Consider the following 14222-nt stretch of genomic DNA (forward strand, 5'->3'; position numbering starts at 1 on the left):
AAAAATACTTAGGAGTTTTAGGTACTGGGCATAATAAAAATATTTTTAAATTTTCCCATTAGTTTCCGGGGAAATGAAAAACAAAAAATTTTTTTTAAAAACTTCCCCGGTACTGGAAAAAATAAAAGTATTTTTTAAAAGCCCCCCCAAATATTTAAAATTTTTAAAATTCTTTAAAATTCCCGGTACTGGAAAAAACAAAAATAAAAAGCAGATAAATTTTGTTTTAACCCTTTACCTCATATATACGTGAAACAACGCACTTTCGACCCCCCCCCCCCTTTTTTAAGGCCTCAAATAGTGAAACAATGTCCTATTTGGGCCCCAAACACATGTTTTCGTTTGAGAAAATGTTGCTAAAATGTTGTGCCCCCTTCTGTTAGGGGGGTTTGAAGGGGGGCGGAGTCCTCCTCATTGCCAAGAAAATTTTGGACTTGTGAGAGGCTAAAAATGACCCCAGGTCGATCATAATATAACGTGTTACCAACGCTGAAAAGCCTTTGACTCTATCTCAATCCCTTGAGAAGTTGCAGCACTTTGAAATAAATTTTGATGGAAAAAATCGAGGCAAAATAGCGATTTTTGGCAATTTTGAAGATTTCCCCTCGTTGCCATGGTAACAGGGAAAATTTTAAAACTAAACATGCCTGTCGTTTTCAAAAGGGAATGGGCCCTAAAAATTTTGCCCCTTTTATTAGTATTAAAGGGATTTTTATAGTTTTTAAAAGCATTTGAACTTGTAAAAGGGGCTTTTTAGTTAAAACGGGCCCCCTTTTTTACAATATGCTCATGGGGGAAGGGTTTCCAAAAAATTTAAAAAACAAATTTATTATTTAGGTACTTGTAATTTAATTTTAAACTGTTAGAAAAGGTCTTTAATTTAAATAAATTTGTGCCCAAAAGGGGGTTTAAAAAACAAAATGGTAATGAATAAGTACTTTTCCAAAAGCAAATTTTTTGCGCAATCAAAGGGAAATTCAAATTCTATGCATTTTGTTAATCTTAAATAGGAAATTTTTTGACTATTTTTGAAGCTTTTGGACGTGAACATGTTCCCGGGTTAATGGTATGGGGTGGTTAAAAGGGCAACTAGGAAAATTAAAAGGGTTTTGAAGACTGGGGTTCAAACCCTGTTAGGGGCAAGCCGTTGTTCCCTTGAGCAAGTTTGTGGCTTCCAACACAATTGAACTTAAATAAATTTGTGTGAACTAATGGTCACAAAACACAGCCAAATCCACGTTTTGGGTTGTTTTTTTTTTTTTTTTTGAAGGCTCGGCTTTTGATAAGTAAGTCATACTCACAATATTTTAAATATATATGCAGTCTGATATTGTCTGAAGAACTTGAACTTGAAGTCCTGAATACTATATATAACCTGTTGGTACGTGTTGGCCCACACCATTCATCAAATGATGCTTGACCACACGTAAATTGCTTCTGAAAGATACATTCACAGTATGTAAATATATAAAAGAATTGGCAAAAAACCTTGTCTCAAGTACATCTTAAATGGACTTGGCCATCTTTTCAATCTGTACAAAACCATTCAATATTGCAGTAAAATTTTTCAAAAATAATAAATACTGGCAAAATAGATCTTGGCCTGCACTGGTTTCAATGGTAAATTCATTTGGTTACATGTAACAACAGGGTCAGTGTTAAATATTTCCTAGTGTCATAAAAAGCATTCAAATTTATCATGAATATTATATACTGAAAAATCTTAGCTGCCAACCAGATATTCACTGTTTTACAGAAAATAATTGATGATGGCTGTTATATGTCAAATTTAAGTACATGCACTATAACATAAACAATATAACTTAAGTTGAGATATTTTTGTTTATGTATTATTTAGAAGCCAATTTTATAATAAAGTAGTTGTTTTAGTCCCAGCAACACTAAAATAGAGACAATAAGAATCCCTAAAGAAAGCCCAACACGGCATAATTGAAAATGTTGCAGGCTCGGTTTGATTGAGTCTGTTCATGGACGTTACTGTTAAGTGCAAACTACCGTCCACGCCCCCTAGCACCGGCTTAGCAGAATTCAACATTTAAATGAACTGGTACAATTTTTAATTTGTGAAACATCTGCAGATGTGTTCATATGGCGGTTGTTATGGAACCTTCAATGTGACACGTAAGTGCCATTCCATGAAAAGCAGCATAAGGTCCCCAAGTAAAAAATTAGTCATGCAGTAATGAGATATTAATGTCATGTGGCAATGTGATATTTACCAGGTATGTCATGTGGCAATGTGATATTTTTGTCATGTGGCAATGGGATAATTTATGTCATGTCAGGGCTTTTTTTCCTTCTATAACAGGGGCCAATATAATTCAAAATTGCACTTTTTTTCACAAAGCGGCAGAATAAAATTCACAATTTCAAGAGAGATTTCACAAAATGTTGGGACTTTGTCTTCGAAATACATTGTTTACCTTCTGGTAAAACTTGATTTACGCCAATTGCAATAACACAGAAATAGTTTAATCAAGTTAAATGGTTTTTGCGCATGTTTACCAGGTTAATGTACCGACTTGAAGTAGATTTTACACAGGTCAGAAATTATAATCAACCGTTCCCAGTTTCAAAATGTCGCAAAATGCTAAGTAATATGTCATTTGTTTTTCTTCACAATTTTATGATATATTGGGCTTTTTTTCACAAAATGAACAGGCCCAGGCCCCTTCACAATTTTGACAAAAAATGCCATGCATGTAGCAATGTGATATTTATGTCATGTGGCAAAGTGATATTTATGTCATGTGGCAAAGTGATATTTATGTCATGTGGCAATGTGATATTGTTTGATTGACAATTGATTGATGAATTGATTAATCAATTAATTGATTGATAAATAAATAGCATGTCAAACTCAAAAGAATTTGACCTTGAAGGTTAGCAACATTAAAATATTTGACCTCAATGTCAAATAAAGGTCAAAGTCAAGTTTCATTACATCATCTTGAAGGACTTTTCCTTATGTTGTGTCCAAGATAGAAGACAATCCATTGAAAAATTGCCATTAATATCCATCAATTGTAAAACAAACTGTGGAAATACAATTATAAAACCTTCAAGATCAAGGTCATTTCAAAGTCAAGGTCAAGTCCAATTTAGTGTTCCTTAAAGGTTTCTGAGATAAATGTTGAGCTAAATATAGTGATAATGACATCATTCTGCAATATCAACACCAACATAACTGTAGCAATAGCTCATATTCTTACTTCCTGAAAACTGAGCTTAAAATCATTACAGTAATAAAAAACATTATCGAATTAATTGAAATTGAAAACTTAAACTATACCGCTGGATCAAGGTATTCTGAGATAAAATGTCTGAAGTATTCCACCTTTGTTGAACAGCTAAGATTTATTTTCTGTGGTTTTACGCATATTTGTTTTTCAAATGTACGAAAATTTTGAAATTGAACATGGCACTCGTCTTTATTCAACCGATTTCCTGAATACTCCAAATAGACATCTTCTCCAACATCATCCATGTCATAGTAGTCATTACATGCACTGCTGGTTACTCTAATTTCCCGTGCTGTAACAAATTTAGAAAATATAGATGATATTGAATGAGTATAGGTTTAATACTAAATTTATTAAAACACATTATGCGAGCCTCAGGCGAGCATAGTATTGTTTTATTCAACACATTCAATAAAAATATGAATATAATATTCTATTTATCACATATATTAAATAAGAACGGTAAACTGTTAAAAAGAATTATTTTTCACTGACGTGCCTATAGTGTAACACTAACATTAGCGTGCTTTAACAATATGTTTATATAAAGTGCAAATGATGTCACGTCAAAGTGTTATTACACTAGTGTAATATCGTTTTTACTAAATGGCTAAAATTATTTGGCTGCAGTTTATGTGATAAGTAAAGTTACAACTAAAATGACATATTGAAAACATTCTAAAAACTATTTACAAGAGGGCCATGATGGCCCTGAGGTCGCTCACCTGTATAAAGGCACCTGGAGCGGGGCCAGTTTAAACCCCAGAGCTTTTATTTGAACAAACTTGGAAGATACCCATTAGAAGATGTTTCACGATGTTAAGTTTTTACTACACACATATAATGAAAAACAACAATCAACAATCTACCCCCCTCCTTCCGCCCCCCCCCCCTTGGCAGGGCCAATTTTAACCCAAGGGCTTTTATTTGAACAAACTTGGTAGACACCCATAAGAAGATGTTTCATGCTAAACATCTAAGCTCTAGCTCATTGGGTTTTTTTAAAAGAAGATTTTTTAAGTTTTTACTATACACATATAGTTAAAACTAATGACACCCCTGGGGCGGGGCCAATTTTGACCCCAGGGCTTTTACTTGAACAAACTTTTCAGGCACGAACGGGCACCTGAGTAGAACCACCTACGTTCCGTAAGCTAGCTGGATAGCTTCCTCACATGAAAGAATCCAAAGTTCCTGTCGGGATTCGAACCCACAGCGGTGAGGGGCAAGTGCTGCCTACACTTTAAACTGGTCTCAATTTACTATTTACCTATCATTATACATACTGAGCAAAGCAAACTACTTTAATTTGTCTTTATTTCACAAATAAAATAGGCATATTGTACTATTTATAATATTACAAATAAATTAAATAGAATTGCATTAATTTTTTCAAAATGGAACTATAAAACTATGTATGAACAAATAAGAATTGTCATTATAGGATTTCCAATAAAGTTAAGAATATCTGCCGTCTATTACTGTTTGTATATGGAAAAATAAGAGTGTTTGAATGAAATATGTTATATTTCTTTCACAGCAAATAGCATGTGTAGGTACTCACTGCTAAAAAGTCAATATCCTTATTTAAAATAGCAGCATGATACTTGATATGGAACAATACAAAACAATTTATTCAATTTAATGATGTAAGATACTCTATGTTCATAATGACCGTATGATTATGGAAACAATTTCATTTTACCATTCATAATACTTGGCCAACTGTGCATGTAGTCAGATTGGAGTCTATACTATTGGCAGCTTTATGTATTTTTATATTGAAATCCCTTAAATTGTGTATGGTCAGTTCTAAACTTGTAGCAGGGCAGATCCATTATGCAAATTAAGTAGGTTAAAGGTTCACTTATTAGGAGTTTGTCATCAAAAAGGGAATTTTCCATGAAATGATTTCAATACAAACTGTTTTTATTTAAACAGTACTTACATATAGAACAAAAATTAATGGCATTGTGATGCTTATTTTCACAATTAAAAGGTGCCTTGTCCTATTGTTTACAGGCAGACTACAATTTTTATATCTTTGTTTACAAGCAGACTACATACAAATAGACTTACCAGAGGCTAACACTAACATGTTTCCAGCTAGCACTAAAAAAGAAATCCATTTTCCCATGTTCTTCTTTGCATTTACAGCATCAGTGAAACAACTGCAACCAGAAGAATAGGGTTACAGTGATATTGATAAACCTAAAATCTGAAACATTAAATATACATATATTCCCTAGAACTTAAGAAGAAAATTTATACAACAAAGTTACAATGGAAATTGCATTATTCAAAATTGATGAAAATAGAAATACTATAGAACATAACATTAAGAAAAAAGGAAAACTGCAGTGTAATTACATAAGAAAATATTTTCAAACAAGAGCACCGCTAGGCGGAGCATTATATGCCCGAAAGTGTTTTTTTTTTTTAGTAAGGATGAAGCATTTGTAAGACATGGGAATTCGCTGTTCATCCTATAAAATTTTACAGCTGTAGGTTGATTAATACTTAAGTTATTAATAATGACCTTAACCTTTGACCTTGTGACCCCTAAATCAATAGGGGTCTTCTACCTTATATGGACAATCATCCTAAGAAGTTTGAATATTGTGGGCCAATTGGAACTTTAATTATGCTCTAGAAACTGTTTTCAGTATTAAGGTAAAAGTGACTTTGACCTTTGACCTTGTGACCCCAAAATCAATAGGGGTCTTCTACCTTATATGGACAATCATCCTATGAAGTTTGAATATTGTGGGCCAAATGGAACTTACGTTATGCTCCGGAAACTGTTTTTGGTTTTAAGGTAATTGTGACCTTGACCTTTGACCTAGTGACCCCAAAATCAATAGGGGGTCTTTTGCCCAATATGGACAATCATCCTATGAAGCTTGAATATTGTGGGCCAAATGGAACTTAAGTTATGCTCCGGAAACTATGTTCAGTTTAAAGGATATAGTGACCTTGACCCATGACCTTTTGACCCCAAAATCAATAGGGGTCTTCTACCTAATATGGACAATCATCCTATGAAGTTTGAACACTGTGGGCCAAATGGAACTTAAGTTATGCTCCGGAAACTGTTTCCAGTATGGGAAACTGTTTCCAGTATCAAGGTAATAGTGACCTTGACCTTTGACCTTGTGACCCCAAAATCAATAGGGGTCTTCTACCCAATATGGACAATCATCCTATGAAGTTTGAACATTGTGGGTCAATTGGAACTTAAGTTATGCTCCGGAAACTGTTTTCAGTATCAAGGTAATAGTGACCTTGACCTTTGACCTTGTAACCCCAAAATCAATAGGGGTCTTCTACCCAATATGGACAATCATCCTATGAAGTTTGAACATTGTGGGTCGAATGGAACTTAAGTTATGCTCCGGAACCTGTTTTCAGTTTTAAGGTCATAGTGACCTTGAACTTTGACCTTTTGACCCCAAAATCAATAGGGGTCTTCTACCCACTATGGACAATCATCCTATGAAGTTTGAACATTGTGGGCCAAATGGAACTTAAGTTATGCTCCGGAAACTGTTTTCAGTATCAATGTAATAGCGACCTTGACCTTTGACCTTGTGACCCCAAAATCAATAGGGGTCTTCTACCTTATATGGACAATCATCCTATGAAGTTTGAACATTGTGGGTCAAATGGAACTTAAGTTATGCTCCGGAAACTGTTTTCAGTTTTAAGGTCATAGTGACCTTGACCTTTGACCTTTTGACCCCAAAATCAATAGGGGTCTTCTACCCAATATGGACAATCATCCTATGAAGTTTGAACATTGTGGGCCAAATGAAACTTAAGTTATGCTCCGGAAACCAAATTGCTAACGGACGGACGGACAGACAGACGGACGCCAGGGGGTATAACATAATATGCCCTTTCGGGCATATAAAAAGGAAAACTGCAGAGTAATAACATAAGAAAATATTTTCATTAAAGCACATGACAGTTTTTTTACGAAACATTTCAGACTGCTGACATTACCCGTAGTTAATTCGTTCCTAGAATATTTAATAATGCTGCTACATGTATTAAACATTTGTCCTTGGACAAGAAACATGGACTGGGAAGAGTTAAATAATGTTGAAACAGCTTTTTTTCCACAGAAATTTCAGCCCAATCTTTATCTACATTGTTTAGTTACATGTATGTATTTATTTGTATTTTGATGTTTTTCAATAATTTAATGCAATATATCATTATCAGGGCTGTCACTAAGGTTTATAAAACAGAAGTCAAGGACTTTGAATTCAGAACTGAATGAAGTAAGAGTTCTAATCAAAACCATGTGGAGCAGCAATTCTCCTTAAAATGTACACTTACTGAGATGGTATCTTGCTACAAATGCTCCATAAGTATGAATCTAAAAAGGCATCTGTCATAACACCATGACTTCCATTCTAATATCTCCAGATAGGAAATTCTATTTGAACATGTATTAAACTGCAAATATTTTTTCCCGATTATTTACTAAAACTTTTTTAATTTAGATCAACAGTTTAAAAAAACTTTTTTAATTTAGATCAACTGTTTAAAGCATAAAATATTGTTTCCTGATAGTGTACATGTATGGTAAATAAAACAGTTTTGTTTTTTTATTTCTTCATTAAACAGTTAATGTGGAAAAAAAATCTACCTAGAGATTTAAAAGGTATATACAGTGGAACCTGTCTAATCCGAACTCGTCCGGACCAGAAGAAAAGTTCGGATTAGAAAGGTTCCCGGATTAGAAAGGTTTCCGAATTAGGAGGTTCTTTTACATGTTTTTTCATGTTACATGTATTTGCAAAAAAGTTTAGGGAAAGAAAACGAGAATGTATTTGAAATTGCAATTGAGATATTTTATTTTTGCAGTCTCTTATCGTTCATTCTAATACATGTGAATACAAAAATAACGAAATGAAAATAAATAAATAAATAAGCAAAAAAATATTATTTCCTCAAGGGTAAGTTAACCTACGATGTTTAACAGGAGGCCGAGACATAATTAAATATTCGTACCAGCATTTGTCAATTGTTGTTTACTCTTATCCGATTCAGCGACTATCCGAATTCACTGACAGTTTCTATTAATTTTCATTGCTTAATCACGTATCATTGAATCCATTACAAAGGATCAAAAGATATTTTTATTGCATTATATCAAAATATTTATTGAAAGTGACGAAAAACAATCAATTAAGCAATTATAGAAGATATGAAAGCAAGCTAAGTATAATTTTCACACCTTCGCAGATCAAACGTTTCACCCATTAATCAAGTGAAATTACACATCAGTTTGGTGTATGTTTACACCTGCAAGATGTGCGATTATTTGTTATTTTGAATGAAGGTGTGACATTTGGCAAAATCTGTTCGGATCCGAGAGGTAAATTTTAGAGTAAAATAAGAACAAAAATTGAAAAAATCGTCCAGAATTCGGAGTAGACAGGTTCCGGATCCGAAAGGTTTTTTACTATTGTAAATAGAACGAATAAAATCGGGACCGGACACTTCGTTCGGATAAGAAAGGATTCCGGATTAGAAGGGTTCGGATAAGCAAGGCTCCACTGTATATATACAGTATACAATTTATTTAAATCCATGTTTTATGATTTGAATTTGTTGTTCACTTCATTAAGTGTGGGTCATTATGTACTTTACACCTCAATTTGTTAACACACATCAATTGCATCATGCTTACCATATTTGGCAGTAGGGATTAGACGCTAAGTCACTTGATACCTGTATACATGTGAACTGTGTAAGTGTTGCAGAGTTGGGTAGAGGTTGTTTGAAGTGTACTGACTACTGGATAATAATTGGACTTAATTATTTTGGCCCTCTGAGTGTTAAAACAGGTATTATTTATTTGGTTGAAATGGATTTTTACCTCTTTCAATCCCTCCTCACTGTTCGTCGGTTACCATGAGACAAAGCTAGTTTCAAACATTGCTAATCTCAAATAAAATCAAATCAAAATTTATTTTCGGTATATATATAACAATTTTCACAAAACATAAGCTGTCATTCTTTGAGTTTCTATTGCCTGATCATTATTTTTTTTATCTGCATCATTCCCTACTTCTTATCAACTTTAAAGACCCAATGCCGACAACAAACTCAAGGTGGGGTTACAATAATGTCCCAGCAACAATTGATATGTCACGCATTCAGTATCGGATGCTGTCATTGGTTAAGCACCTGCAATACTGACACTGATTGACAAAACTTAATCAAAAGAGAATTGTCATACATTGATTTGTTTATTCCTTGACAGCTGAAGTGTGTCGGAGTAACCAACAATGCAATTATTTGTTAGACCCCTGATGTTTAATGGGGGATATATTACTTCAGGCATGTATAGTTTTAAAAGTTGTTTAAGTCTATCGTTAAATTATTTTTATTAGTAAAAATGATGCTTTAATTTTTTTGTTGGTTGAATTTTTAAAAATCGGGGGATTTCTATCCCACGGCGCCAGATTGGGAGACAATGTCGAAAATCGGGGTTTTTTTGTCCCCCGTGGGAGATATGGCATGTATGTGTTCATTAAGTGTGGGCCCCTATTTTGTCTCCAATGACCCCTTTTATTTTTAGGCCAATTTAAGAACACAATTGGAAATCAGTCTAAATTGAACACCGTGTAAGAAATCCAACTAATTAGATTTGTCAAAGAGACATTGAGATAATTTTGGACGGGCGAGCCGATGTCTTTTTCAAACGGTTTGACAGTACGAAAAAAAAGTTTGTAAAATGGGTCAAACCGTTTACGGCGAATTAATTAGGCTATTGTTCACAATGCATGTATCTGAAAATAGGATGAAATGTTATAAATTTTAAATGCCAAAGTTCATTTTCGTGTTACACTAATATTTTACATTTTTCATTTCAAGATAAATACCTTTTCCGAAGTTATTTTCACCAACTAAAATTACCTGTACAAATGGTGTGTATCAATTAAGGGGAGGTAACAAAGAAAGCAAAATGTCCTGTACTTCGATGAAAACATGTAATTTATTCGGGAAAATTTGATATAGGTCCTTGATTTTTTTTTTGAACATCTAAGACGTTTTGGCTACAAATCTGTAAAGGTAGATATATTCCGACATTTGAAAGAATAAAGATAAAAGATTTTCGTTATATACTTGTCTCCTCTTTAAAGCAAAAGAATGAACTTACGGTGCCAATATTGTCATAAGTGGCAACGTTTGAGTATTTTCTGCTGTATGACACAAGAAATCAACAACGTATGCAATCAAAAACATATTTAAATATATAATAATCAAGACGTAGTTCTGGCTTCCAAAACTTTATAAGCCGCTATTTCACATTTTTGTTTTTCATCTGATGCGGCATGTCATAGCACATAAACGGGTACGCTGAAGACCTTAAGCTAGCCAAAACGTAGATCATAGGTCAGCCATGACACAAATCGCAATAAATGGTGTTACACTCTAGCTAGTTTTTTCATGTTTCAGTTAAAATTACTAAATGTTATATCACGGATTTATATTACCCGTGGTTATATGCTCAATTTTGAATATTAAAACTATACAAAATTATTTTTTTCAACAAACAAGAACATTTAGAAAATGATGATTGTTTCAGACATATGTACAACTATACTGGACTACTGTGGCTTTTTGCAGAAATGAGTAAAATGTTGTTCCGTTTACGTAAAAATCTACAGATTTAAAATATTTTCAGAGATGTACATGTAGATACTGTCCACAAATTTTGTTGTTTACGTGCATGACTCAAATATATAAACTTTACCAATTTTAACACTAGTGCAGGGTCTATTTGAAAGACCCTGACTAGTGACATAGAAATATGCCATTAATTACCGTGAAATAAGTGATGACGCTAAATTAGTGATATCAGATATTTTATAAAGCGCTCTGATTGTATATACATCTGTAATCAAATTTCTATGACCCCATATGTGACGAAAAATCAGATTTTTATGTGAACACCAATGTCACGGTTCAGAACTGTTCACACTTTAGGAGAGATGTGTAAGCGGCCGGATAGCTCAGCCGGAAGAGCCGCGGTACGGCATTATGAGGGTCACGGGTTTGAGTCCCGGTCAGGCTGCACATTTTTCTCACGCTGTGATATTTGACGCCCAACGGGAGACCGTCCCTGGATATAGCTCAGAGTTTGATGTACATGTAACTCTGTGAAATTCGAGGACTAGGGAGTGGGGGAGTATGTCACGGTTTAGAACTGTTCACTCTTTAGGGGAGATGTGTAAGCGTCCGAATAACTGAGCCGGTAGAGCCGCGGCACGAACAGTATTACTGATCTGACCCGATAATAAGTTCAACAAACACATTCATTCGGTTCTTCCAAAAAAATAATGCTTCTTCAACACAAACTTAGTTTCCAGCAAATTATACTTTTTTATAATATTATAACTTTTTTTTTACTTTATTTTTTTCCATTCAGACTTTATTTGAGCATTACCTGGTTCGGAAACTACATACAGATATAGTTGGCATCCGCTCTTTTGTTCTTCCGATGAAACACATTTACAAATGTAAAGGTCTTTTTGTAACACATTGGGTTTTCCGTCTTATTACGGCATGTATATGAATGCTCTGAAACGATAAGTTATATGTTTCCACAGGGCACAGGATCTTTCAAACAGACTTTTATTTGAAAGACCCTTGTTTCCAAGTGTACACAGCAAGCGGTTGCCTAATTACACACTTTAAATGACATTTTGGTTCAAAGGCTTCTATTTTGTTGTGGATTCCTTATCAGGAATATTCCCAGAAATTTCCACTACTATCACTCTAAATTTGTGTTCATCTTTCAATAATGGGAGATTTGCCCTTGAACCGAATTTGCCCTTATATAACGAACGACTTTGTCCTTATACCGAACGACTTTGTCCTTAGAACGAACGACTTTGTCCTTAGAACGAACGACTTTTTCCTTAGAACGAACGACTTTGTCCTTATACCGAACGACTTTGTCCTTAGAACGAACGACTTTGTCCTTAGAACGAACGACTTTGTCCTTGGACCGAATTTGCCCTTATATAACGAACGACTTTGTCCTTATACCGAACGACTTTGTCCTTAGAACGAACGACTTTGTCCTTATACCGAACGACTTTTTCCTTAGAACGAACGACTTTGTCCTTATACCGAACGACTTTGTCCTTAGAACGAACGACTTTGTCCTTAGAACGAACGACTTTGTCCTTAGAACGAACGACTTTGTCCTTAAAACGAACGACTTTGTCCTTAGAACGAACGACTTTGTCCTTATACCGAACGACTTTGTCCTTATAACGAACGACTTTGTCCTTAGAACGAACGACTTTGTCCTTAGAACGAACGACTTTGTCCTTAGAACGAACGACTTTGCTCACCGTGATTTAAGTCCCTACTTTTTTCCCCGAGATTTTCATTGATGGAGATCACGGCCAGTAAAATTTTATGCATACACGTACTTTCAGATCATGCGTTTTTCCTGGATAATTTCCTGGATAATTATTTTGATTATAACAAGTGACACAAAAATGAAAAGCGTTTTTAAAAGCGCTTTTACCTCAAAACGGGACAATTTTCAAGTCAATTTAATTTGGTGTGCCTGAGTGTGCTTAATCAGTCGCGAAAGTATAGTAAATTGAAAAAATGAAGATCCCCGTCTAATGTGTAATCAATAAGCATTCAATATTTCTTTTATAGTTTCTTTTGAATGTGTTATCAACTGTTTAATTTTTTTTAAATGTGACTGATGGGCATGGAAAGGAATATTCGCCATTTTGTTTTAGTGTGGTTCGATATTCTTATTCTTATTGCCAGCCGGCATATATGTGTAACGAGTTCGTGTGACTCAAAGGAGTGAACAAGATCTATCAAAAATAAAGATGATATTGAATGACTGTAATTTCAAAGATAATTATGTGAGCCTCTGGCGCACCACTTAATTATCTCGTGCGCACGACTTAGTAACTCGTTGACACAACATAGTATCTCGTGAGCACTTCTTAATTATCTCGTGCCCACGACTTAGTAACTCGTTGACAAAAACATAGTATCTCGTTCCAACGACTTAATTATCTCGTGCCCACGACTTAGTAACTCTTGGCCACAGCATAACATCTCGTTTCCACGAATTAATTTTCTCGTGCCCACAACTTAGTAACTCGTGGCCACGACAAAGTTTCTCGTTCCCACGACCTAATTATCTCGTGCCCATGACTTAGTAACTCGTGGCCACGACATAGTAACTCGTGGCCACGACATAGTAACTCGTTCCCATGACTTATTTATCTCGTGCGCACGACTTTGTAACTCGTGGCAACGACATAGTATCTCGTGCGCACGAGATAAATAATAACGCACAGATGTCACCTCTGTGCCACCGTACATAGCAGGTCATAATTTATGGCAATTAGAGGAGGAAGATCTCAGGTGCCCCTCCATGCATTGGGGGGGGGGTGTTACATGTATGTACTTCACATCTCAGTAAAACAGTAAACTGGCTGAGTGTCATACTGAAATCATAAATACAAAACATTCAAGTAATTTTAGAAGATTGTATCATTCGTGATATTTTACATCATGGTGAACCTACAGTCAATACCACGTTCCATTTAAATGACAATATAATCTCGGTATTTATCTCCAAATAATGTTGACCCAAATGTACAAGTCTATATAGTCATATTTGATGTTCAAACAAATCAAGAACCAGGGTTAACTTTACCCTATGACTTACTCAGCCTGTGATGGGATGTTTTGGGGCCAAGGTGACCCTTCACCCAATTCTATTTCTTTTTCAGTGATACCATGCTTGTAATGTTATCATGGGCATATTGCCTAATGGAATAAAGAATAAACTACTACTGTACTATCAAATGAGGAAAGTTTGCAAATCTATGTAAAATTCCGGACTTGTTTTTCATAAAATGAGGCCAAACTTGTCAATAAAATTCA

The 14222-nt window shown here is 34.7% G+C and overlaps 1 protein-coding gene across 1 annotated transcript; it reads right to left on the bottom strand.

Moving 5' to 3' along the window:
* Positions 1-17: 17 nt before the first annotated feature.
* On the bottom strand, positions 18-10226 carry LOC132714287 (uncharacterized). The gene is made up of 5 exons (XM_060697116.1): positions 10166-10226; positions 5343-5434; positions 3314-3555; positions 1302-1437; positions 18-112 (listed from the first exon to the last, which is right to left on the bottom strand). Exons 2-5 carry the CDS (start codon positions 5398-5400, stop codon positions 18-20), a joined length of 531 nt encoding a protein of 176 aa, XP_060553099.1. The 5' UTR covers positions 5401-5434; positions 10166-10226.
* Between the last annotated feature and the right edge of the window lie 3996 nt (positions 10227-14222).

The sequence above is a fragment of the Ruditapes philippinarum genome, unplaced genomic scaffold (assembly GCF_026571515.1).
Source record: "Ruditapes philippinarum isolate M1 unplaced genomic scaffold, ASM2657151v2 ctg825_1_1_1_1, whole genome shotgun sequence".
NCBI classification, from domain to species: Eukaryota; Metazoa; Mollusca; class Bivalvia; order Venerida; family Veneridae; genus Ruditapes; species Ruditapes philippinarum.